We start from the raw sequence: 27439 nt of genomic DNA on the forward strand, positions 1-27439 counted from the left end.
ATGAAAAAAACATCCAGTGAATGTGACCGCGCGCAGAACGATGGAAAATACCATCCACCGCAGAAGCAAATACCACAATATACCACACCGTTCCAATAAACATCTTCTAAGCGTTAAGTTCGGTCAGCTGTTTTACATTAGTTTGCTTAAACCCAATTAAACAAAAACATACAAATATAAGCAGCACCAAGGCACTTAGCACTTTTGTTGAATCGATCCACTTAAAGTAGGAGTTCAGCCCTGGGCATGAAGACAAGGAACATAGAAATTTTGGACTTTTAACTCAAATTAGACGAGCAGTGCTTTGAGCAATTTTAGCAATGCCAATTATTTAGAGCAAATACATCTACATATGTTTTCCCTTAATTGCTGAAAGGTGTTGTTGAGCTCAAAAACTCAACTCATTTCAATTAAACGTTGCGCTTCAAAAACTAGTGTTTACTTTAATTTGTAGCAGAATTAGAATACACCTTTTATGTTGGAAGCTCAATCGCTTTATACTCCTGAACGCAAATGTAAGCCATGTAATAATGCCCTTTAATTATATACAGATCTTAAAACTGGCTGCTACTTGAAATTCTGTACATTTCTTTCATTTTTAATAAGAACTCGACTTTCAAATGGAGGTGACAGCATGTTATCGATAACCGATTTCAGAGTTGCATGGGCTTCGTGTGAGTTTTGAATCGCTGTTTGAAAATTTGTGTATTTCCTGCATTAAATGCTATTCAAGGGGCTCTAAAAAGCAAGTGCGATCCACGATAGACAACTTACGAACTACATGCCAAGCCCTCAACGATGCGGGGCTGAATTTTGTGAATGTAATGAGCGGCAAGAGGTTGCCTAATTTTTGGCGGGAAGTCGAGGCCTCGGGAGTGCCATCGTCATCTCTAATGGCAACTGAAACATAGCAGACATAGAACGAATTTTAACAAAACAAATAGGTTTATCTCCCCTTTGAGAAGGCTGCCTGACATTTTGACATCCCAACGAAAATTCCCAGTAGCAAAACACCAATGGATGCAACGTGGTGAGTGGGTCTTGGGATGTTACGGATCACGGCTGTTTACGGGCTTTTAATTACTGCTTTTACCCAATCTGATGGCTTCTCCATTCAAGCAGGGCAATGGAGCAGCTGCTGGCTGCAGTTGAGCTGAGCCGTAGCCAGAGCGAGGCCACCACACCAACGGCCACGACCACCATATCGATCTGGAGCGCCCCCACTCAGGGCAGTGGCTTCACTTCCATGGACCCTGTCTCCTTTCGGTTCCGCTTGGACGGGCAGCCCATACTGCCACCGCTGGTGATTTAAATTCTTGGCCAGGGAGTGGCATATACTTAGGCGTAACCCTCTTACTTTGTTCCAGATGACGAGCGCTAAGAGGCACGAGGCGCAGCTGGCCCGCCAGATGGCTGAAAGGCTGGAGGAGCAGTACCGCCTGGCCAGAAACTCGGCGGGTTCCGACATGGCCAGTCGCAGAAGTCTGTCGCAGCTGCAGCAGACGCCCACGTTCATCTATGACAGCACACGGGACCAGGCTCGACCTCAGACTCTGGTCTTGGGCATACAGCTGCCCGCCATACAGGTGGATCCGCCCACGCCGCAGCCGTTTGAGGAGCCAATAGACAACACTTCCCCCAGACGGCATAATCGCATTACCGACCGTATCCTGCAGTTCGAGCAGTCGGGAGTGGGCAAGCTGCTGCCCAAAATTCCAGACAAGAAGATCCTGGGCCCAAGTCCTGCGATAGCCGAGGATCAGCGGAAGCAGCATCAGGATACAAGGGCAAAGGAGCTCGGCAGTCCACTGGCAGCACCAGCTAGCTTTCAGCGCTCGAGAAGTTTCACCGTGGAGGAGCCCTCCCAGGGTCTCGTAGAGCACATGCAGAGGGAGGCCCTGGCCATCAAGCCCAGCCAGAGTTTGGCCAACTTCCAGAAGCAGACCATCGAGTCTCAGGCGAAGCGGGTGAACCGTAGTGCTAGGAGCATCTGCAGCAACAACAGCAACAATAGTTACACTAGCTCCGCAACCAAGGCCACCATCGGGACTAACAGCACAGCCGCAGGCAGCAGCTGCTCCAGGCGGGATTGCGAGGTGGAGCGCATAATAGAACGGGCGCTGGACGAGCATGGCGCCTTGGAAGCCAGTCGGAAGGCCAGAGTGCGCACCTATCTGCGTGGGCATCGGGAGCGGATGAAGCAATTGGTCATCTATCAGGAGGAGGAACGTCGTCGCATGCAGTCCCATTTTGATGATCAGCAGCGGCAGCTCATAGAGGAACTGTGTGCTGAAATCGACGTTTCCTCGGGCACCGAAAATACTGACGGTCTGATGTCGCAAAGCACCAGCACGGGAGACCTGCAGCGTTACTCATTCACGCCTAAGATATCCTCCTTCCAGGATGCGGATGACTTTCTGACAATGGAGGAGGACAGGCGGCAAATGGCGGCTTCTTCTTCCGCTCGGAAGAGGCTCTTCAGTCCGAAACTATCACACGGCTACGACTCGGAACCGCAGGCGCTAGGGGAGATTAGTGCTCCCAGCACACCGCGATCATTGCCTCTCAGGAACAGCAGCCAAACCAATAGCAGACGAAGTGGCCAAGTTGTCCGGCGACGATCGCAAACTGTGGGCAGTAGTCCCAGGAAAACAATCACCGTTGCAGACCGCGAGGTGAAGAAATCACCAGCGAAGCCTGGAGGTGGAACAGGACGACCAAAGAGCTCCCCGGGAAAAAATATCTCCTCCATAGCGAAAAGGGGAAACGCACCACCGAAAAGCGTCTCACCGCCCAAGCGACTGGGCAATGTAAGTGTTCCAAGCGAATTTATTATTAATAATATTATTTATTATATTATTTCTTATCTGAATCAAAAAGGTTTTCATTTTTGACAACTAAATTAGCAGCAACTTTTGTTGGAAGTTCACTTTAAAATATTCTGCCTAAGTTATTTTTCGTTTTTCCATATTAGGCCTTATGTTATTTTATATTGTCAGTAATTGTATCCATTTTAAACTGAAAACCTTGACCTTATAATCTATAATATCTATTTCCTGTACTCCATTCTATTGTTTCCTCTTGCCCAACACAAACAGCGCAAGAAGCCCTAGCAAACCGGGTGGTCAGTTATCCAAGTGCCTTAACAAAGACTGCGAGGAAATCGAGGGACCAAACCTCTAGCACCCGTAGCTAACCTAATTACTAACCCACTTCGCAAGTGCCTTCGTTCCCTATTTAATTTCGCCTCTGATCCCCGCCAGAAACCTGTCGAGCTGGAGCAGGAAGAGCGCCAGTGGGCAGCCACACGTATAAACGCCGCTGCGCGAGGATTCTTGGTCCGCCGGCTTTTTGCAACCGAGCAAGTGCAGCGAATTGTCCAAACCATTAGGGACACTCTGATCTTCGTGTTGAACCTGCACCTGGAAACTTGTGGACATGGCCTGGCTGCAGAGGAGCCTGCAAACTTGCGCCTCAAGGCGCGACTGCTCCAACAGGTGGGTTGCTCGTCCCCTTGTAAAAGGGTATGCGATAGCCCAATAAAACCGACTGCAGCGTTACCTCTCGTGCTTACCTTGACATTTTGGCTTAACTTTGAGTGGGCAAAACAAAACTACTGGCTTATGCATATTTGATTTGATTATTTGAACTCCCAGCTAACTCAACACAAACTGACTACTTTTCCCTCTACTTCCTTTGAACTTCCGACAGCTCTGCTCCGCCAGTCGCACCCTGCACCTGATCTTCTTCCAGACCAACATAAAGGACCGCATGGATATCATCGCTCGGGATCGCAAGCGGATCAAGGCCAAGCTGCTCCTCAAACATCGCTGATCCGATTCGGATTTCGTAGGTTAGATGGTTAGGTTGCTCGAATAAAGGAAACGATAAACGAACCGAACCATTCCTGCCAGCGTTCCACGTTCTCACCAACCACATACATTTTTACCTTTTTTATTTAATTTATATCTGAGCTGAAATGAAAGTCGAAATGAAAGGAAATATACTTTTGATTCTTTTTTGTTTCAATTCAACGGGTAGATTCGCTTATATCCCAAACTAAGTTGACGATTGATAGAAGCAATTGTAACAACAATAATGGTAGTCAGAAGTTTAGTAAACATTTAATAGCTATTTGAGTTAGATCCGTTCTTAGCTGAACAGCCAAATGATATGTATTATTTCGATTACCTTTAACATATTTTTAAAACTTACATTTTTTCCTAACTTGCAGAACAGCTGATTGGCAAAAGCACGCGCAGTTTTTTGCCGCCAAGCTTTCGAAGACTGCTCAGCATTGTAGATGGATTCGCCTTGAAAGCTGCGGCGGATTGCCAAAACAAACGGAACTTTTGAAGCGAGTGGACGTGTGTTCGTGTGTAGGCTGTGAAAGAAAACAACAACTGCAGAAAAAGAATCAAAAGCGAGAGAAAACTAATTTAATAACCATTAATTACTATTGAGCACCTAACCCACAGCAACTGACCAGCTCCCCTCCCACCCTGCCACTCCCCCAGCTGCTCGCGTGCCTCCCCTGCCCAGTTCCACTTTTCCGCCGGCGGCGAATTCAGCACGACTCACCAAATTAAGATAATAATAATACAAATAATAAAACCAGACCAAAAACAGATTTCGTAACTCGTAAATCGAAGAACAGTGGGAGAAGAAAATATAAGCGCACCCTCTTATTTTTAACACACGGCAAAGTTGCGTGCGTGTGTGTGTGCGAGTGAAAAATGTAAAAACCGAAAACGAAAGACGAAAAAGGTTTCGCAGTGTTGTTGTTGCTTCTTGTTTTCTTTGGATAACCCGCACTAACATCAAGGCAAGGGATAACCATGTCCTACACCGAATTGGAATCGGGGTACCAGGATATATCCCAGCAGCATCAGCAGCAGAATCCGCACCAAAGTCAGCCGCAGCAGCGGGTCGGTTTCTACTTGGGATTACAGGACGGAAACGTATGCGCTACACCGTTTTTCCACCAAAATCTATCCTAACCAACTAAAACGCACTATTCTTATTTACGTACATACTTAATATACGTGCATGTATGTACACACGCAGCATACATGCATTTGTCTATACTGGAGGTCGCAATAATAGCATCGAGGGCAGATGGTCATGAAATCTTTCCATTCCTTAAAAAAAGCAATCCGAGTGTATAATATATATTCAGTTTTAGATTTGATACGACTATTGATTAATGCCACACCATTGCCTTTGTTAAAAACAACAAATGGAAAATACCTTAATTTAATCTTATTGCATCTATTATGTTAACCTAATGATCAAAAGCAAAACCTCTTTTTAGAGTCAAATACAATTTAATTATGGTCGTAAAAATAGGAGAACGTTTTGAAAAAGTATTCAATTCTGGTGGTATTATCAAGCTGACCTCGACTGTAGATTTTTGCATTTTTGCATGCGGGAGCTGACCCTGATTTTTGCGGGTTTCTTGCAGTGGTAGCTTTTTCTTTTCCTCCTCCTCCTGCTCCTACATTCTTCCCATTCCTGTGCTTCAGCCTATCAGCTGACTGTTCAATGTCAATGCCAAAAGCTTTTGCTCTCCTTTAGAATCTCTCACTCCTGCTCTTTTTCTAATGTGTGTGTGCGGACTTTTACAATTTACATCTGTGTCTGCCCTGCTAGCGAAGAGATAATCAAAAATCAGTTCATAAGGAAATGGGCAACAGCATCGATAAACTCGGAGGCGGTGGGCGTGGCACATCGGGTGGACGCCGCTGGCTGACTCACGTAAAGTCCACTCCAAATCTGGGCGGTGCGTTACGTTTTTCACTAGGAAAATCACAAATAATTGCGCAAAAGTGCCCAAACTGTTTAAAAATAAGTCGAAAAATTAAAGGGTTTAAGAGAAAATTAAAATCAATAACTCATGAAAACTGAAATTATTTTAACAAATAAGTGAAAAATTAATTTTATGTTCGATTAAACCAATTTAGATATGAACTGCTTACAACATTTTTTGCCGAATTTTTCGTCAGTGTGTTATAGTATTCTGAATTTGATTAAAGGGCTTAATAATCATAGCTTCACTTGCTCAATCCAATGTTTTGTATTTATAACTATGAAGATTCCGTAGTTAATTCCATTCGAAGTAAGCTAAAGCTAAATATATAAATAAGTAATAAGTAAGCAGCATTATGAGCACATTCTTTAGAATGCAGTGTGATTTTCTCTCAGTGCACTGCCCATTTCTGTGCGCGGCTCCCACACTCACTTTCTGTTATCCCCTTTCTCCTGCCTATCCACTGCTGCACCCACCGCCCCTCGAAAATCCAGAGACAGATGTCAGCGAGTTGGAGCCTCTGGAGCCGCGCTCCTCATCGTTTTCCCACCCGGTGATTCTTGGTCTCCGCACTCGTTCTCGTTCCCGTTATGTTGCACTATTTTGCTCGCTATTTAAGTGCTTTTTTAAGAAGCTTATTTACGTTTCGATTGTTTGCCCAATGGGCGGGCGCGCGAAGTTCTAATTACATTTTTGGCTTCTTGGCTGCAATTATTAATTACCGGTTATGCCATTTGTTTGCTCAGTTTGTTTGCTTTCGGCTTCGGACTCCGTCTGGAATCTCGGGTAGCTCCCATGTGGGCCCACTTGCATCTCACATTCGCAGTCCAGGTACGACTTTCGAGCGGAACGGTTTTAGAACGGCATTTCATTCGTTGGTTTCGTATTAGACCATTGTGTTCAGGTAAACTGTATCAAAGTGCTTGCTTGCTTATGGAGTATAGTAATAGTGAACTTCTATGGAAGCCCAGAAGAGACCAAGAACCAAAGTGAAGTTTTCCCAAAATGCGAGATTTATAGAGAGTCTTTGGGGTGGGTTGCACTTGGGCGAAACTTTATTTTTTCATTTCATACTTTTGGGTGTCTATATGGGAAATATAGGAACTAAACTTAATGGGCTTCTATATGTATGTATACGGAATAGTGACTTATCAACAAGTGAATTTTTTTAGTTGAGGAGTCCATCGTAACTTTTATCTCACCTCGTTATGTAATGTATTTAGCTTATTTGTATCCGGTTGAATATTTGATTCGTATTTCGGAATTATTTTAAGAACGATTTACAGGCGGGAAGATGATTTTATTTGCATCTTTTAACAAAGGGTTTTTATATTGGTTATTTATATATTTTAGTCGAACGGATATTCGACAAAAAATAATGCAATTTAATGATAAATAGCCAGCCGAGAATAAATCACCACTTTAGCTTGTTTTGCATAAAACAAATCTGCCGAAAATCGCCGTTTGGATGAAAAGGATGTTTTATTTAGTAGTAGTTCCAAAGGCTTTGAGCATTTAAAGCGGCATGCTTGAATCTTTTTTAAAAGGCCGTACAACTGATTTTGCAATAATTTTTACTTCATTAATGAGTATTATTCCTACTTAATTGGAAAACAAAGGTTCTGCTTTGAATAATCGATTTTTAGTCATTAGGTTTGTCGATAGCTAACAAAGAGGCCTGGACTAAATTGCTAGCTACAACTAACTAAAGATTTAGCTACTTATTTTTAGTTTGTCGAATCTTTTTTTTTTTGGCTTCAATTTTTTGTGGTTTAATTACGCACCCTGTTACGGATTAATACTGATGCTCAACCCCGAACAGCTTACATGTTATTTTCATGTAAATCTCAGGATCGCTTTTATTATTTGATATACTGATAAAAAAATCAGTATTAGTCCATGACAGGGTGCGTAATTGAACCACACAAGGAATTTTCAAATTTCAACCATGCACTTTCACTAGCTGAGTAACGGGTATTTGATAGTCGAGGAACTCCTACTCCGTTGTTAATTTATATGAAACACCAAAAATTGACGACAATCATTATAGCACCACCACTTCAAAAAGCCAAACCCCTGCCAGTTAAGAAGATTAAGCAGATTAAATTAAAGATACCCTGTATCTCTGTACCACGAATTGTGATTCAGATGTCTGATTTTCATCTTTAAGTGCGGGAAAACAGAGATCTCAGCGGAATGATACATGAAGGCGATAATTGATGGGACATCGTTTCGAATGGCGCCTGTTAGCGGTCCCCGTCGACAGGTTCTATATATAAACAAATTATTTACTTGGCCAATTGGCGCTTGGGTGGATTCCTGAGGCAGATTTGAGCCTCAAGAGCCACAGAGCCCTTATCACTGGACGTCTAATCTGCTTCACCGAGCGCAGTTACCGATTTTTGTCGCTCTTGTTGCCTTTGTGTCGCTCTTGTTGTCTTTGTAGTCGCTTTCATTAACACAGACCGATCGGCCGGACGTGTACGCTATAAAAGTTGTAGTTAAGTCGTGTCGTCAACAAATGGAAGCGACGGTGATAACAAGACGCCTTCAGCAAAAAAAATGTCGGAGCAATTATACAAAGAGAACGCCTCTCCGTCGTTCCCCCGCTCCAGGTCTCTTCGTGCACTGAAAATTATCGCCCTACGTTTATTTTATTCGTCGTGAAATGGAATTTGGTTAAATCACAGAAGCGCATGCACAGGTGGCCAAAAGAATTCACACAAAATACACTGCGAGCAAATGTTCGTGAATAAGTACGCTTACTGCACTTTAAAGTGATTCCCACCTGTTCGATAATTTAATAATCACCATTTGGGACTTTGTAAAATTCTGATTAACTGGATCTGTAGTATTCGCCTTTTGGCCAGATTTCTATAGCGACTTTAAAAAACTCAGGCAGTTTACATCTGGCGGGCATTTGCTTAGCTCGGTGTAACGTAATTTGGAATATGCCTTTCGAATAAATTGACCCGTGCTTTTCAAAGTCGAGTTTATATATTTTTATTAGCATAATAAGGAAAAGTCGAATTTGATTCGCACAAAACCTTTCGAGGGAAAAACATCTTTACTGTATGCAGGGTGTTTGATGATTGAAAAATTGAAAATTTGATTAAATGCAGTTCGAGGCATGCATTTCTTCCCAGTGTATTTCGCTATATTGCTCTTTGTGCGATCACCTCTCTTTCTGTTTTTGTCTGAACTCTCGTCTCCGGCTGATCAGATTCTCCCCTGAGTGAGTGGGCGCACAGACGAATTGGCGTACGCCCTGAAACAATCCGATACGATCCGCTTCGATCCCCAGCGATCCCAAGCAAGCCGTTTTTCAGCTCCGCTAGTCAGTTGGCCGCGTTGCACGGATCGGTTGTACGCTGACCTCGTCGGTTGGCGTTTTCAGTATTCGTTCGGGTTAGGTCATCTGGGCTTGGGGAATCCGCCCGATATGCACGTAGGGTTTGCTTACCGCACCATCCATCAGTGTTGTCAACGACGGACTAAATGCCGCTAATATTACAGACCACACATATAAAATATATGACAGGCGTGAATAAACAATTTGAATGTTTATAAATAAAGTACTCTCAACTGTTTTCGCTCAAATGAGAACCCCGAATGTTAAAGTTTTGTTTTAACGGAATCTAACACATTTAAAAGAGTGTTTTTTGAGAACTGTTTCAAAGCTATCAGGCAGGGTGGTATAAATTGCCCAGTATACCATTGGTGTAGAGCTTCAACTCAGAAAGCAGCCTGCTTCGGCCAGAAAGCAGCTGAGTTGGCAACACAATGGAGTGGACTTGGTTCAAGGATTGGTGGCGCCTCAAGAAGCTCCGATCTCGTCACCAGCGCCATAAGAAAAAACTCGAAGCAGCCGCGGCGGCCGCTGGAGCTGCCGTGACCGCAGCAGCGGTTTTGCCCGGCTCTGAGTGCGTGGAAAGTGGTGCTTCCAAGGATCCGCAGACCAGTCGTCGCCACAGCCTGGACGCAGTGCCATCCGATGGAACCATAGCCAGAAGACGCCGTGGTGGTCGTGATCGCCTACGCCGGAATCGCTTGCTGCAGCGACAGCGACGGAGTCAAAGTGCCGGAGTCCGCAGTCGATATGGTGCGGGAAATGCACGGTTTAGGAGCCAGGACGACGACGATGGGGAGTACGGACCCTTTAACGTCAGCGATTACGAGGATTACGGGCCGAGTCATGGCAGCGACGGGGAGAGTGATGATTTCTGCTACTGTGATGTCTGTATGAATGTAGGTCTCATTGGTTAGATCGAAGCTATTGATTGATCGGACCCTGAGTCGTTCCAAATTCCGAAGTCGGGGGGAATTGAGCGCTAATTGATATGTGGATCGGGTGGCACCTGAACCACATTAGGCTTCAGTTGTCTTATTCAGTGTCTTGAAGGGTACATTTGGATTTTAGGGATTCTCTAGTACGTGGTTGGCCATATTTCCATGCTCAAACTTCGTGGCAACCAATATGAGCTGAATCATAGGTAGTTTTTAAGTAGTATTGTCGTTGTATAAACCAATTCCCATATCGTAAAAGCGTCACCTATCGGGAGTTACAGTTATTGGTTACGACTCTACTTCCTGAAAATCTTTACTTGATTCACAAATCTACTATACGCATGTAAACCTAATGCATTCAAAGATATATATTATATATCTTTATATATTACTTTATAATTTCTGAATATCGGTCTTCGCTAGATGACTGAATAAGTTGACTGAATAAGTATTTACAGCTGGCCAAAGTTTCTCGCATGTCTCTACAGGGATTTTAAATGTATGGGCTTGAATGTTTTTGGCATATCGGTAGAAAGTGGGAAAAAAACAATCAAGTTTTCCCAAAGTGTTCGTTTTGCAGTAGTTTTGGGGGCTCATGGGCGTTTCAGTGGGCGTGCTAACTTTTTGTGAAGTGATTTTAGAATCATTATACTTTATAGAGCTAGAATCGCGTTCTCTTGTCTGTTAGTAAGTTCTCTTGTCAGCGAGTAACTGAACTGAAAAAGGTTATGACTAAGTGTCATAAGTCCTTTCTGAAACGATTGCTTTATGATTTACATATGTACGAGTACGCTTAACTTGTGTTTGGCTTTTTCTGTGAATATAACAAAATTCGACATTTCAATGAGCTGTTTTCTTTTAATGAACTTAGATAGAGCTGCGTAGTGGGATTGGAAAAAAGTGACACGTTAATATATTTATAAAAATAATACTCGAAAGATCTGAGAAGCGAGACCCAGATATTCCCGTTGCCTGCTGCCTGCCTACACAAACACTTAAACAACTCATTCATGACCGCTTCTCTCTGTTTTCAAAGGGCGACACGGACTTTGGAGACAGCAATGACGGGATGGACTCCGACACGAGCACCTCATCCAGCAACAGCAAGCAGGTGGTCGTCGGCATCTGCGCGATGGCCAAGAAGACACAGTCAAAGCCAATGAAGGAGATCCTGACACGTCTTGGAGAGTTTGAGTTCATCAAACTGGTGACGTTTGAGGAGAACGTGATCCTTCGAGAACCGGTCCAGAATTGGCCCACCTGCGACTGCCTGGTGTCATTTCACTCAAAGGGTTTTCCCCTAGAGAAAGCCATCGAGTATGCCCAGCTGAGGAACCCCTTTGTGCTGAATAACCTGCACATGCAGTACGATATTCAGGACAGGAGGAGAGTGTACGCCATTCTGGAGAAGGAGGGTATTGAGATTCCGCGCTATGCTGTCCTCGATCGCGATTCGCCGGATCCCAAACGTGAGTTCTATACATACATGATTGCAAAGAGTTCATTTTTGCTTAACTTTAACTTCCACTCCACAGACCATGAGCTGATTGAGTCCGAGGACCACGTGGAGGTGAATGGTATTACCTTTAACAAGCCGTTCGTTGAGAAGCCTGTGTCGGCGGAGGACCACAACATATACATATACTACCCGACGTCGGCGGGCGGCGGAAGCCAGCGACTTTTCCGAAAGATCGGCAGCCGGAGCAGCGTATATTCTCCGGAGTCAAGGGTGCGGAAGACGGGATCTTTTATCTACGAGGACTTCATGCCCACCGATGGTATGCAATTTGCTCACTATGTTCCCATTTTAATGCAGCTCCACTTCCCGCCCATTCTGCACGAGAAATGGGTAGTATCTAGGCAGCCAAACATATCTAGATACTTAGCCACGTATATACATGTTTTTTAATTTATGAAATGGTTCATAGGGTATGGTTGTACTTATACAACATACATATGTAATCGTAAAATCATATATTATGTTTATGACCTTATTTTTTAAATTTCAATATTGAGCTTCAATTTTAAATAATTTGTTAATTTTGATGACTAACTTCCCACTATTTAATGAAATTCATTGGGTAAACTCAACAAATGACATTAAAGTGACCCAAAATGTTCAGTAATCGTTGCCATTTACGGATTTGTACAGAACAACCATTTTGCAATTAAAAAACAAGTATATACCCAATATTGTATACCTTTTCCATCGCTACCCTAATCCACTTTGCGCTCTGGCTGTCTGTTCTTGTTATGGCTTTGGCTAGCTGCATTCTTGTAGACCCACTTAATTTAATCCTCCAACGAAGCATCGCTCATTGTGCATTGTCCTGCGTTTCGCTCCGCACGCGCGACTCATCGCTAAGCTCACAGCAATCTAGTAAATAGAGAAAGCAAGAAGAAAAACACCGAATCACACCAGTGGCCGCCAGTCGAACGCACTGAATCCAGCATCACCTTTACAACTTAGTGTACTTTTCAGGCACGGATGTCAAGGTGTACACCGTTGGCCCGGACTACGCCCATGCCGAAGCGCGTAAAAGTCCCGCTCTGGATGGCAAAGTAGAGCGCGACAGCGAGGGCAAAGAGATCCGCTATCCAGTGATCCTCAATCATTCCGAGAAGCTCATCTCACGGAAGGTGTGCCTGGCCTTTAAGCAAACCGTCTGTGGATTCGATTTGTTGCGAGCCAACGGAAAGAGCTACGTTTGCGATGTTAATGGATTTAGCTTCGTTAAGAACTCGAACAAGTACTATGATGACTGCGCCAAGATACTGGGCAACATGATTCTCAGGGAGCTAACACCTACTCTGCACATCCCGTGGTCAGTGCCCTTTCAATTGGACGATCCTCCCATTGTGCCCACAACTTTCGGCAAAATGATGGAGCTGCGCTGCGTGGTGGCCGTAATTAGACATGGCGATCGCACGCCGAAACAAAAAATGAAGGTTGAGGTGCGGCATCCCAAGTGAGTACATCCTTGGTACATCCTTGGTTACATCCTATACGAAACCAAATCTCTTTTAACCAGATTTTTCGAGATCTTCGAGAAGTACGACGGCTACAAGCTTGGCCATGTTAAGCTAAAGCGCCCTAAGCAGCTTCAAGAGATCCTGGACATCGCCCGCTTTCTGCTCAGCGAGATCCACACCAAAGCCCACGCCGAGATCGAGGAGAAGGAGAGCAAGCTGGAACAGCTGAAGAACGTTCTGGAGATGTACGGTCACTTTTCAGGCATAAACCGGAAGGTTCAGATGAAATACCAACCAAAGGGTCGCCCACGTGGCTCCAGCTCCGATGATAGTAAGTCCAGTCGAGTTCCCCCGAATCCAAGTGCCCCGATTAACCAAACTGAAGCCAATCCAGCAGCGGATCAGCCGGTGGAGCCTTCCCTGGTTCTCATCCTCAAGTGGGGTGGCGAACTGACGCCAGCAGGCCGCATCCAGGCGGAGGAGTTGGGCCGTATTTTTCGGTGCATGTATCCAGGTGGCCAGGGAAGATCGGATTACTCTGGCACGCAAGGTCTTGGCTTGCTGAGGTGAGGTCATCTTTAGTTTCTAATGGTTATTACATGATCTATATTGGGAGACACAATATGATTTCCAATTTATTTTAGTACACTTATTGACATTTATCAAGTTGAATGTATATTGTGATATAAAACCTTTCAGATTGCACTCGACATTCCGCCATGACCTGAAGATCTACGCCTCCGACGAGGGTCGTGTCCAGATGACGGCTGCCGCTTTTGCCAAGGGTTTGCTGGCCCTAGAAGGAGAACTTACACCCATTCTTGTGCAGATGGTAAAGAGCGCCAATACAAATGGACTGCTGGACAATGATTGCGACTCCAGCAAGTATCAAAACTTGTAAGTTCTTTTTGAAAGCCTGTTTGAACCCACACAAGGGGTTTGTCAGTTTTGGGTTTATTTCGTAATTGTTTAGGGTTTTGTCATATTTAAACAATTGCTTTATTCAACTAATTGTATCCGAAGATGACAAATTTAAGTGATCTAGATTATTATATTGAATTGTTTACCTGCCTTTTCTAAGACTAATTGCTTTGCAATCGAAAAACAATATTTCCCTGCTTTTCTCGTAGTTATTACCATGGGAATTGATAAAAGGTCTCAATTGTTTGTTGTTCCTATACTTGGCTTACAAAATGTTAATTACAATAGGTTATAGTACTATTACAAATTATACTGATTGGCACGGAATCGTGTTATCATCTTACATCAACAGTATTTACTGAAGTATTTAGTTACAACAATATTTACAATTATTTACCATACATGTATATACAGTGATTAACAATTGGGGGATTACGATGGTTTCCTATTTGTACTACGAAAGAAAGTCTACAGTAGATGTATTATGTTTGCTTTTTTCAGAAATTTAAGTAAGTGTTGGAGATTTTCGTTTGTTGTTTAGTTTCTTATCTGTGACAAACCACCATCCATAGTCGCTTGGAGATTATTTTGTCTAAGGTTTTTGATAGACATGGGTTAAGGGATATTAGTCGGTAGGATTCAATTGCTGTTTTGTCTGTTCCTTGCTTTTGGATGGGGATTACTGTGCTGGTTTTATAAAATTGAGGGATATGTGATTTAAGGATGTTATTAAAAAATTGTAGAATTCTGTTTTTTACCGATGTGGCTGTTGTGTGTGGGGGGAAAGAGTGCATTGTGCTTAGTTTTTTTTTCTCTTTCATAAATGCCGGGGAGAATTGAGTATCCTCTGAGAGTAGGGAGGTATCCTCTAGTATCCTCTACTTCCGGGCAAGTAAGGAGGTTGTCGTTGCTAATTTCTGGGATTCCATGTATTTGTGTGGAATTGTGAAGTCCACAGAGCTTTCTTATATAACTTCAAATAACTTCTGGTTTTGATTGTGGTGAGATTGTGGTAGTAAATTTGAAGAGACTCTCGGACTGCCAGGATCTTATTTCTCTGCTATATTGGGCGTTCAATTTTTAATATTTTATTAAGTTGCTCGTAGACATGTTCCATTGAAGGTCCGCCAGGCCTTCTTTTTATCTTTCCTAAGGTTCTCAAGCTTTTTATTCCACCAAGGGATATTGTGGTGGGTTTTTGGGGGTTTTGTGTGTGGAATGCTTTTGTATGCGCCTTGAAGGATAATTTTGCTTATATTCTGGTCATGTCCGTCCGTCTGTCCGTCCGTAAACAAAGCCCCTTTTGTAATGTATTTGAAAGCAAACGCTTTTCTTAAAGATATATGACTTGAGTGTTATCCTCCTTTAAGCTTCTTAGTTTAAAACTATTTTTTGGTTCTTGTACTTATTTTGCCAATTTCGTTTCACCTCGATAGGGCTAAAGGTCGCCTCCACGAGCTTATGCAAAACGATCGAGAGTTTACGAAGGAGGATCGCGAGCTGATTAATCCTTGCAATAGCAAATCTATTACCCAGGCGCTGGATTTTGTGAAAAATCCCGTAGACTGCTGTCACCACGTGCACCTGCTCATCCGCGAGCTTCTTCACATTATCAGCATCAAAAAGGATGATCCAAAGACCAAGGACGCCATCCTATACCACGGCGAGACGTGGGACCTGATGCGCTGTCGCTGGGAAAAAATTGAGAAGGACTTTAGCACGAAATCGAAGTTGTTCGACATCTCAAAGATACCAGATATATATGATTGCATCAAGTACGATCTGCAGCATAATCAGCACACGTTGCAATATGATCAGGCGGAGGAGTTGTACATCTACGCGAAGAACCTGGCTGATATAGTCATACCCCAGGAGTATGGGCTGACGCCGCAGGAGAAACTGGCAATAGGGCAAGGTATCTGTTCACCATTACTAAGAAAGATCAAGGGTGATCTGCAGCGAAACATCGACGAAGTGGAAGACGAGTTCATGAACCGTTTGAATCCACATTACAGCCATGGTGTTGCCAGTCCTCAGAGGCATGTGCGCACAAGGCTCTATTTTACTAGCGAATCGCATGTCCACTCCCTGCTCACAGTTTTGCGTTATGGGGGATTGCTTAATGTGGTCACAGATGAGCAATGGCGTCGGGCGATGGACTATATTTCGATGGTATCGGAGCTCAACTATATGTCTCAGATCGTCATTATGCTCTACGAGGACCCTACCAAAGATCCCACTTCTGAGGAACGCTTCCACGTCGAACTGCACTTCAGTCCGGGTGTAAATTGCTGTGTGCAAAAGAATCTACCACCAGGTCCGGGCTTTCGGCCGCATTCGCACGGCGACAATGCTTGCAATGTCAGTTTGCAATCCTCGGACGAGTCAAATCCCGCCAGGATCGAGGAGGAGAACGACTCGAATTCAGGAGAGGAACGGGAGGGCAAAAAGCGAGGGGTGAGTGTTTAAATTTGCACAAGCATTCCATCTTATGTTTCTGTGCCATTCTCTTCAGACCTCCAGCCAAAGGAGTTCGGATCGCAGTGCGGAACGCACCTCCCCTGCCTTCGGATTCAACAGGTTGGAACTTAGATCCAAGCAGTTCAAATCGAAACCGATCCCCATCGGAGCCCATCACACGGTTAGTGGCCACGAAGCCATGGATCTAGCCAAGCGGTTGAACGAGGAGCTGGCCTCACAGCAGCAGCAGCAAAACCAGCAGCTTCGACCCATCAGTCCGGATATCAGGGCAGTGAGTCCTGACTGCGAACCACGCTCCCGGAGTTTTGAGCAACGTCCCACGTCCGGCGTCTGTGCCAAAGAACCGGGTATGTACGTTTGGGCAGGGCCTGACGGTCGATCGAGCAAAGCTTGCCGCCGCCGCCTTCGCAGCCGCCTTTTCTTCAGGGTGGGGAGTTCACAACCCACCTTCTTCCAGCTTCCCAAAAAAATTGTCTAACACATCTCACAACCACCCGATTGGCTATTCCCAGTTTTAAACTAATCCGTTCTAATTCGGTTTGGTTTTCCTACTCAAACATTGTTTTCTAATACAATTTGGCAGAGGAGGTCTATGTATTCGAATATGATGGTTGCAACATTGGACATGTTGCGCATCGCATATCAGAGTTCTATCCACAAAATGGGTAGAGTGTGCTCATTGCGAACCACCTTTCTCTATATTATGGTTAAAAGACTGGCCTTACTTTGTTAAGTACTGAAGTAATAGCTTTAAAAATATTAGACGAATCCCTCTGCCAGGTTTTTCAGCCTTCGGCTGCTCCGAAGTATCACCTCTTTTGTAAAAAGTGCATAACTTCGTGTCTTCTTTTATGGTTTCTAAGACATATTTTTGTGGGGTTTTTGCATGCCGTTCCTTTGTTTTCTGTGTTTACGTCCCCGTCCGCACAACCAGCTAACACTACTGGGGAATCCCCAAGAAAACATTAAAGAAAGGAAATACCCCCGCTCTCCCAAATATCCAGAAATCGCTTAAATTTTGTTCATATCCCCCACCCCAAATATTTAAGCGAGTCTTAGTCCTTTCAATTTTTATATATACATATATATATAAATATGAATAGTTAATATATATCCTTTAGTAGATGTCTCTATTTCGAATGGTAAACGAATAATATTCAGTTCTGATTTTACATCACATTCACTATTGTTGAAGAACAACTTTTAAAGAATTTTCATCTCTACCTCTCTTAAGCTGTGCCCAACATTTTTCGGTTTTCATTTTTTCTGTTGTATAAGAATCGAAATAACACACATACATAGGACACATCAAACACACCTTTTTCGTTATATATACATATATATTTCGATCTGTATTTTTCAAATGAAAAAGAAACAAGCAAACGTGTTTTTCGAGAAAAACTGAAAATCTATAAGCATCTGGCCGCGGAATCCCGTGTACTTGGCAATGCTGGTCACTCTGTCTCAGTCACAACAACACTCAGTCGCACCCACAGCCACTCTAGCCACGCCCCTGCACACCTGTCACGCCCCTACAGAGGGGCAGCTGAGCACCAGGAAAGATTTACGCCTCCAAAGAGGTTTTTGAGGAAGATTTACGAATCTTTGCCGGTGTCCAGCTGCCTGCCCCCACACAATATTCTATCCCATTTTTGGCTCCTTAGTTTCTTCTATACTATATATCTCTATATATCTGCCTGTTTTGTCTGTCTCCATCTGTCCTGTCTACCTGTCTCTGTTTCTCTCTCCGTGCATGAAAAGCAAGAATTTGAGAATTCGGAAAACACTGCAAATTGTGCTTGGTTTTGCGGAGTTTCTTGTCTGTGTCTGTACGTTGCTCGTTGTCGTTGTTTGCAGACCCAGACCCCTCCTACCCATCCACGACCACCCCCACAACCACATGGAAACACACAAATAACAGAACGCCACGGACTCCAACACAGGACCTCAATGGGCTCAAAACGCACTTACTCTTCTGAAGCTTGAGTTTCCGATTTGTATACACTACTAATAGCTTTTACTAAGGCCTTTGCCTCTGCAGCTTCCAATTTGCCAGCTTCCAATTTCCTCAAATGCTCTTGTGGGGTCTACAAGATTTTCAAATGATTCACAGAACGCGTGGTTAGAAGAACTGTTGTTTAAATGTATTTCAAAGGCGCGAAACTTTACTTTGAGGCTCTGTTGGGTTAACTTAAGCCGTAGTAAAGAAAAATGCATTGCTAGGATAGCAGAGTTTTATTGTAAAAATGTCACAAGTGATTTCAGAAACTTTCGCGTTTTAATTATTTTAAATTTTAATTCTTTTGAATTCTTTTAAGTTGCAAATTTTAATTCTTTTGAATTTTTTTAAGTTGCAAGCTCATAAATCTTAAGATTCTTGCAAGAGTATTTTCCATTCGGCTTGCCGATTTTATTGCCTTTTCATTTCTTTTCCTTTTGGTTTACAAATTGTTTTTCCTTGGTTTTTCTATCCCCGTGTTTTACAAACCTTTGTTTTTTTTACAAACCGTGCGCGATCTTCGACGTTTTGATTATCTCGGCTAATGAGTTTTCTATTTGTACACAACATTACATACACAACGCACTGACACTCCAAATCTCGAATATATCACTGTAAACTTGGCTGACTTTGGACCGGAAACCCCAACCCATTATCATGCCAAACTAATTACCCTTCATTGATTTTGCTCTTGGACTGAATTTTAATTTTATATTAAGTAGTTGCTGTCCCTGATTCCGGTGAAATTTCCCAGGTTCCCAATCTTACTTCTGAGGATAGTCTTAGGACTCGTACTTCCGATTTCGGGGAGATTTCTCATGCTCGGGTGGGCGCTGCAAGTAGTCCCGGTGAAGGGACTCACCCGAAAGCGGATCATCGCACGGCCTTCCAGATCCGTGTTACGAATAGTTTGTCCTTCTTTAAAATTGACTCTTCGACAAACGAGCTACCTTTGTCGGACATCGATTTTTCGCTGCATCCGGCCACTCCCCATTGTGGTCCCTCGTCGCACAAGCGCCTCCACGTGTTGACCATGCGGCGGATGGAGAGTTGCGACGATGGCGAAGATCTCGAGCAGCTGCGTCATCTGCCACAGATCTCGCCGATGGCCACCAATGAGCGACCCTTGAGTTCGTGCAACTGCAGTAGCTCAGCGGCACAGGCGCACTCACACTCAAAAAGTCTAATGGACTTGGCGCAAACGTTGGCTCTGACTCCCCCACAAGAAACCGCACAGAACTCGGAGCAAGCTGGTGACCCAACAGCAACGGCGGATGTGAGTGTCAGTAGTTTCGATGATGACTTTCAGTTGTCCAGCTCAGCACCGGCCATCCTGATGAGCGCACACTTCGGTCAAAGGCCCGTGGTGGCGTCTCTGTCGCCAATGGTCCATGCCACCACCTCGCCCACTGCTTCTACTTTACGGCTCTGTCAGGACATGGACAAGGCTTCAGCTTCGGCTTCGTCTTCTGTCCCGTCCTCTGCTCAACGCAAGGCCACTAGTAGCTCCTGTGGTCAGCTGTCCATGGCAGCTTCTGCTCCTGTTGTGACGGAAAACCCATTTCGCTTCACCGTTTCAACAGTGGGCTCTGCAGTTGCAAATAGCACATGTTTTGTGAGCAGCTTCGAGCCCATTGAAGAGCAGGTCACGCCCATAATGGAGGCAGATCCAAAGCCACTCCAGCCAGAGCCTCATGTGGTATATAATCTGCCCACTGTGCTCATCACGCGAACAGCAAGTAGTACAGAATTGACCAGCACAATAAATTGCAATATAACGACTGCAACGAACTCTGAATCTGCAATGCTTACACTAATAGGTACCGAAATAAATGAAGAAATAGGTGTATCGAACGATATAGGAGTAGGGACAATAGGGATTACAACCACACATACACCCTGCAGTAATGCAACAGTTGCCCGACCTGATACAAAAACAGCTATAACAACAGATCCAACAACGGTTACAGCAACAGAGACAGCAGAAGATACATCAATGGATATAAAAACAAATATAAGTTTTGGAAAATGTGCACCAGGGCTTACACCAACAGTTACTACTAGCGATACTAGCGATATTACAAAAGGTATACGAGACTTCGCACCCACAGCCACCCAAACATCCCCACCAACATTCACACCATCCACCACCACAACAGCAACTGGAGCAGCAGCAGCTTTGTTTGATAATACAGCAACAATGTCTTCTAATCGACCATTTACTAACCAATTCCAATCGATCGATCCCAATTCAAACGACGCACCACACCAACATCATGTACATCAACACCAACACCAACACCACCTCCAATACCAACACCAACACCAACATCTACATCAACATCAACATCAACATCACCAAAACTCAACAACGACCATCGATCAACAACAACCGAATTCACGCACCATCAATAACACACTGAACGAAAACCACACCACCGCCACAATTACAAACAACACTACCACGACCCCGTCTTGTTGTACCAATACCATCGCCACAGATAGCCAAGTCTCGGTGTCGGTCTCGGCATCGGTGTCATCGGCCAACTCGTCCACGTCGTCGCGTCGCCAAAGACACAGTATTGCCGGCCAGATGTCCTATATGAAAATGTTGGGTTTCGGTGGTTTTAGCAAAAAGATGGCCACCAGCGCAAATAGCCTTTTCAGCACCGCAGTCATCAGCGGCAGCTCGTCCGCTCCTAATCTTCGCGACATGATACCGGTCTCCTCATCCGGTGAGTACACCACCTGCATGGTATGATATGATATGATTTGGAGGGAGAAAGGCTTCTACGTAGAGAAAGTGTTATTTCTCAACTGCAGATAAGTTCACGTTATGAGTGCTTAAGCATGTGTAAAGTTGGGGGAATAGAGCTGCATCGTCATGTCTTGTTTATTTATAACTGATAACTGATCGATACAAATAAACTATTAGTTGGTAAATAAGTAAAGGAATAACTGAGGTCTTATACACCAACGCTGTGAAATGTGCGCGGCACGGATAGCGATTTTGGCACTATACGAACCAAAAAAATAAATCTAAATATTTGTGGGTCACCCCCGAAAACAGCACCGTAATTGTAGAGAAGTGTATTAACAGTATATTGGCACACGTAAGCCAAAGTTGTGTTGTAGATAAAGATACCAAGTGTAGTGCGTTATTATAACAACTTTTTTCTGCAGGATTTGGCGATGTACCACCAATCCGCCCGCTTGAGACACTGCACAACGCCCTCTCGCTGCGCAAGCTGGACTGCTTCCTGCAGGACATGATCCTGGCGCAGATCTTCAAGACGCCGACAGGGTCGCCGCCGCGGGGTTTCTCTAAGAACACATTGCCAGCGGTCTCCTCGATGACTCTAGCCGCCCCAAACCAGGCAGAGGCGCAAATTGGCAGACCACCGCCGATATCAACGACCGTTACGCCCACCTTTGACCGGCGGGGCAGCGAGTCCGGATCCACAGCGGATGCCCATCTGCGACTGCTTTCGGAGAGCCAGTGCCCAAATCTGGACGATAGCAACGCCGAACTGCGGGATTCGCTGGTGGGAAAGATGGAGCGTAAGTGCCGAAAAAAGTCTATAATCGAGTGGCGGTGCTGAAGAGGCCCCAGATCTGTTTTTTTTCTTATTCACTTTTATCCTTGCGCTTTTCAAGACTACCAAGTTCAAAATTATTATGTTGTTTTCTATTCAAAATCAAGAGCTTACAAGCTCGATCAAATAAAATGTTTGCACTGTTGTTATGCGAATTCAAAATTATCTATGCTCACTTTCTCTCTGCTGTATTGTTTTCAATAAAATGTCTGTTCTAAGCACTTTTTTAATGTGATTATTTGTGTGGAACAAATGTGTTCATATTTTTTTTAAAGAATATTATTTTGTGTGTGATCATTTTATTTGTACTTTTACAGAAGATGCCTAAAATTGACATAAATAAACATATTTTTTGTTTTAAAACAGAGTTAGGAAAAGTGCGAATCAAATTAATTTATTTTAATTTACTTAAAATTTATTCACTTAACTTTTACTTTCGTTTTCAGAAAATCCAACAGAGCCCAGCATTTAAAACAAATGCAGCAATCACTTTCTTTTACCAGTTTGTGTATAATTATAACCAATATAATTTCATATTTATGCATATTGTATTGATATGCATGAAAATTGTGTATTAAATTCCTATAGTCTTTAAGTCTTTTGTTCGGAATTGGAATAAATATTTCTAGAAGTACTCAAATAGAAGTATATTTTCACAACTTCCTTCTCTCTTTTATACACTAAGTTTTTAAGTACTAACCTTCGCTTTTCAAGTGTTTATGGTCTTTTCCTTCTCTTGTTTCTTTCTGCATTTCTAAATATTGAATTTTTTCCATTGTCTGTTTAACACATATGCGTGATTTGTATGTATTTATGTATTAAAATAAATATAAAAAATACGAATAGACAAAAAATGCAAAAAGTATTCGTAAGTTTTCGGAACTAAACGTTTATGGGCAAATAACAGTGTAAATAAATATAGTTTCGTTGTTTGTGAGCCCCATTACTTCTACTCGCGTTGTATCAGGTAGACTGTATTTTGTAGATCCAAAAATTCTAGAAGAATGCGTGTTAAACAGAACTGTGGAAAAGGTTAAAAACTTTATAAAATGTATACGATCCAACTCAAATATTTTTATTTGAATATTGGTGATTGTGAACAAAAATATATGTTTTTGTGTATTAATAACGCTAGAAGTTTCGTATCTGCTTTTTGATTTAAATACTTCATTTAATACTTAATTAATAGTGTTATTTTCGCTCGTATTCCTAACTCCCCTTAAAATGTAATTATTGAACTAACATCTCAACCCCCTTGATCACCAACACATCCGTGTACAAAAAGATTGGCAGCAGGAGAGTCTGAAGGCAGCCGCGGAGGAGGATGTACCCCTACCTGAATTGGAAACAAAGCCAAGGTGACAATTTAGCTTGCCAAAATGTATTTATTAAATTTACAATTTACCAGCCTGGACCTTACCATGGAGATTATGGAGCAGGGGGCTGGGGATCCTGTCCCCTTTGAACCAATGAATCGGGACAGCTTGGAACCTGGCGATGCAACGCTGGGCGGTGGAGTCTTTCTCAGTGTTTGCGAGGAACAGGGCAGCGGGAGCACCTGCATCACACCAGTTAGTTTTGGCATGGACCTGGACCTGAGCATGGTGGCCAACAAGGGCTCCATTACGCTGTCAATGGAAGTGAGTGCAGATTTTTAGTTGATATTATAGGCTACTTTATTTAATTTATTATTTTTGATTTCAAACTTTTACATTTTTGAGCTTAAACATTATAGCGTACTTCTTATCAGTTCAAATTCCTACTCCTAACTTATGTACTTCCTGTAGTAAGGTCACTATCTTCCTACTACTGCATATTTAAACAAATACTATAAACAATATCCCTCGTGCTTTCTCCTAGGGGTTCGAAGACGATGAAGATGCCACTTTGTCGGCGGCCACAACACCTTCCCTTCCCGCCGACTGTGAGCCGCGACTAGAAAGTTGCTACTGCTGTCCCAGCCATGCAGAGGGTCCCCCGGAGGTTTCCAGCGACGATCCACGATATGGATTTGCGCTGCCCGTCCGAGTCACCCAAGCTTCGCCGGAGCACGCGCGCCCTGTGCGCCGTGCCCATGATCCCGTTTCGCCAAGGATTCAGAAGCAAATTAGCTTGTTCGAGGGAAACGCGGCTCCGGCAGCGGGTCAGGAGAAGAATGAGTCAAGCGGATCGGTGGGCGGCGGAGCAATTCTGCACGCCTCCATTAACCTGCCCGCGGCGGGACCACTTCATCTGCGGCAGGATGCTCGACTGCGCAAGTTTGAGAACCTCACGCAGTCCACTTCCAACTCGAACTTTCCCTTCGAAAGCAACACCCTAAAGCGGGTGCCCATGCAGGCCACCAATGACTACGATAACGTGAGCCACACCCAGAGTTGCATAAACCTCAAAAGTGGTAGCAGTGGAGTCCTCGGGGGATCGCCGCAGCGTCAGAGAGGTGGTGCCAATAATAAGGAACTTTTCACTCATATAAATCAAACAGAATACATCTTTTCGAGTTGAGAAGGTGGTGACATTTTGATACACTTTGGACACATTTATAGCAAAACTTTTGTATGGCAAAAGGTTAACAATTCACCACCATTTCAACTAGCTAAGAGGTATTTCTGTTGAGCTGAATCTGCCACATGAGATTATGAACCGATATAGGAACCAATTTTTAAACCGGCCATTGCGCGGTAATAAAAAAGTATTGTCATGTGAGAAAGCATAAAAAGTTCTGTATTGCATAAGTAGTGTTACTAGTGACGATTTTGTTTAAGGACCCAAACCTTTCAAGGATATCTGATAATTATTTAAATCTTTTCTATATACATAGTGATCTTGCATGTTACCACATACGTGCGGAAAGTAATTGTCTTGGCGACTACAATTTTGGTTACTTTATTGCCCTCACATTTCATTTCTACTGTTCAAGAATATCCCTAAATGCGGGTTGTATAGAAGATAGCTCTTAAGATGGGATAAGTAATTCGTGTATCGTAAAGGACTGAATCCCTTGGCGGCAAACGCATTTCAACTTATATAATTTAGCAATACTCTACTCTTACTAAAAGCTAAATAATCTCATAAACGTAAATGCAAACGTATGTTCGATCTCTCTGCAGGATCCGATGGAGGAGGCGCAGGTGCAAGTGGAGTGCCGGCAGAGCGGGAGCCACTGCGGATCCATTACGGACGGATGATCAACACATGCTGCTCCGCCTCGGCCTCGCCGTCCCCCTCGCCATCCCCCTCGCCGGGTGCGCTGATTGTCAAGGAGCGGTTCATAGAACCGCCCAAGCGGGGCGTCGTGCGCGGATACCATGGCAAGACGCAATCCATGGACGCCGACTTCCTGTTCAACGAGTTTCTGCTGCTGCCGGCCATGGCGCCCGCCAAGCTATCCTTTGATAGCTCCGATATCGACCAGGCCAGCGATGACGACGCTCCGAGCAACTCGAAGCAAAGGCACGCCTAAGTTTCAATCGAACTCCAGATCCTAAAGCACTCGCATCCTTAAGCCGCGCTTATGTAAAGTTCGAGTTGTAGATAGATCAACTCGCTTACGGACTCTTTACTCTTAATCAAACTGTTTGTTGTTGTTGGGCCAAGAAAATACAAATAAAGGCTTATCGCTATTTTTGTCCATGCGAAGACTGTTTCAATGCAAAGTGCTGGCACTCCGAGTCCTCGGTGGTGCCAATTACCCAGTTACTTTGCACTCTGCAACATCTGGCGGCATGCGAAGCGAACTCAGACTCACGCCCCCATCCGAAGGCCCACACTATCAGTGGGTGCCATATAAAAGACAGTGTACATATGTATATCTTATGCAAACGTGCTTGCCATACGCAGTTTAGAATTCGCAGCGACACATCGAATGTGGATCGAGGTTGACGAGTGAAACCGCTGGCCGAGCCGCGTCGCCATATCTGTAGAACAGGTGGGTCATTGACAGCCAATCGCACTTTCACTTGGCCCGAGCATTAGCATGGCATCATCGCATCCATCTACGTGTGATAGCTGCAGGCCATCACCATCAGCCCGGCATCATCGACTTCATTACCATCAGCATTGTTACCGTCCCATAGGCGGGCGATTGTTGTCGCTCGTTGAGTAATCCGCATCTGCGTCGAACGGTCAAAGCTGGCTTCTGGGGAGCTGATATAATAGGAGCTGATAAAAAAGTGGTTTTGAATGTCTGCGCTGGAGTAATTAAGTCACCACCAGGTTTATACCACAGCAAATAATAGCCATATATAAAGCACAAGTTCTCACACCTACACTCGTATACACATATTTTTAAATATCCAACTATTTTATTCCCAAACGTTCTTTATTTGAAACATGGGGGTATGATCGAGTTCTTCCCCTTCGAAGACTGCACGCTACTTAGGCTTAGGCATTTCTTCTGGCTTAGAAAAAGTGGCGCATTTTTTATAGGCCTACCCGTGCTAGCCAGTGGTAGTTATCAAGTTATATTCCACTTTATCTAATTTAGTATAGTGCTCTGTTTTCTGTTGCTGCTTTGAGTTTTCACTCCACTTTAGCTTTAGTATGGTAATTAGCATAGGAAAACAAAATCGTGGCAGAGCAAAACGTTTCCGCTCAATTTAGTTTTTTGGTTAATTTTGCGAGCGCTCCTCTGTCTGGGCAATTATGCAGTGGCGGGTGCCGAGGGGCGATTGAACTGTATTAAGAGCAAAAGTGTGGCCGACACACACTTTCCCATTCTCTCGTGTGGATACACTGGAAAAACTTACGTGCTGGTTCTAGTCACAACATGCCTATTTCAGTTTCACCATTGGTTGGTGCGAGTGGAAAGTTTAGTTACCTTGCGCAGTTTAAATGTATAATTGATTGCTAGCAAGATTTATTTCTCTCGGTGTACGCATAGCTGCGCTGCTTGGTATTCGGCTGCATGCGGGCCACATGTGGGTGCAGGTAAAATACAGGTAACATACAGGTGCGGCCGACTTGCGGCAAAAGTTTCGCCCCCGGCGAAAGTTCTAAAAGACTAGAGAGTGACCCTTTTTCTACGTGTTATTTTTTGGCTTCGCCAATTTATGCAAATGCCAAGAAAGCCCCGCCAAATAAACAGTTTGTCTGTTTTCTTGATTTAGCTACATATGTATTTAACTATTTTATGAAACACTTGAAAGGGTCAAGTGTCGGTACTGGACTTTATGTATAGTATAAGAAGTACGTCTGTCCGCCCAGCTGTCCGTCCGTCCGTCCGCATGAAATATACGAGTTAGAAAGTTGGGTAATCCAGCAGATTCTTCTTTGAACATCATGTATTTTGGGCAACATAACAAAAAGAAAAAAGTATTGCAGAGCTAGGTAAACCCAGTTAAATAAGCATAATTTCAAGCCTCATAAATATACATA

At 43.8% G+C, this 27439-nt stretch overlaps 2 protein-coding genes across 22 annotated transcripts; both read left to right on the plus strand.

The window, feature by feature from the left end:
- The first annotated feature begins 82 nt into the window (after positions 1-82).
- LOC6549695 lies at positions 83-4662 on the plus strand. Of its 4 annotated transcripts, XM_026981831.1 has the most exons (8): positions 83-515; positions 607-674; positions 734-1030; positions 1123-1303; positions 1368-2810; positions 3264-3497; positions 3712-3853; positions 4235-4662. In XM_026981831.1, the coding sequence occupies exons 3-7, from the start codon at positions 1017-1019 to the stop codon at positions 3832-3834; spliced, it is 1995 nt and encodes a 664-aa protein (XP_026837632.1). In that variant the 5' UTR covers positions 83-515; positions 607-674; positions 734-1016; the 3' UTR covers positions 3835-3853; positions 4235-4662. The 4 variants fall into 4 exon arrangements, with proteins under 4 accessions (XP_026837632.1, XP_026837631.1, XP_015011417.1 ...); XM_026981830.1 differs by having other exon boundaries at positions 607-1030; XM_015155931.2 differs by lacking the exons at positions 3712-3853; positions 4235-4662 and having other exon boundaries at positions 607-1030; positions 1120-1303; positions 3099-3497.
- Positions 4356-25696, plus strand: LOC6549696 (inositol hexakisphosphate and diphosphoinositol-pentakisphosphate kinase). 18 transcript variants are annotated; one of them, XM_026981820.1, is made up of 15 exons: positions 4356-4961; positions 11133-11565; positions 11632-11874; positions 12579-13065; positions 13129-13400; positions 13455-13635; positions 13769-13966; positions 15427-16447; positions 16506-16818; positions 20441-21205; positions 21654-22031; positions 23352-23424; positions 23475-23706; positions 23927-24503; positions 25174-25696. In XM_026981820.1, the coding sequence occupies exons 1-15, from the start codon at positions 4839-4841 to the stop codon at positions 25524-25526; spliced, it is 5649 nt and encodes a 1882-aa protein (XP_026837621.1). In that variant the 5' UTR covers positions 4356-4838; the 3' UTR covers positions 25527-25696. The 18 variants fall into 18 exon arrangements, with proteins under 18 accessions (XP_026837621.1, XP_026837624.1, XP_026837627.1 ...); XM_026981823.1 differs by having other exon boundaries at positions 20972-21205; XM_026981819.1 differs by having other exon boundaries at positions 4819-4961; positions 12567-13065.
- Positions 25697-27439: the final 1743 nt, after the last annotated feature.

This window comes from Drosophila erecta, unplaced genomic scaffold, assembly GCF_003286155.1.
Source record: "Drosophila erecta strain 14021-0224.00,06,07 unplaced genomic scaffold, DereRS2 tig00000126-arrow-pilon, whole genome shotgun sequence".
Taxonomy (NCBI): Eukaryota; Metazoa; Arthropoda; class Insecta; order Diptera; family Drosophilidae; genus Drosophila; species Drosophila erecta.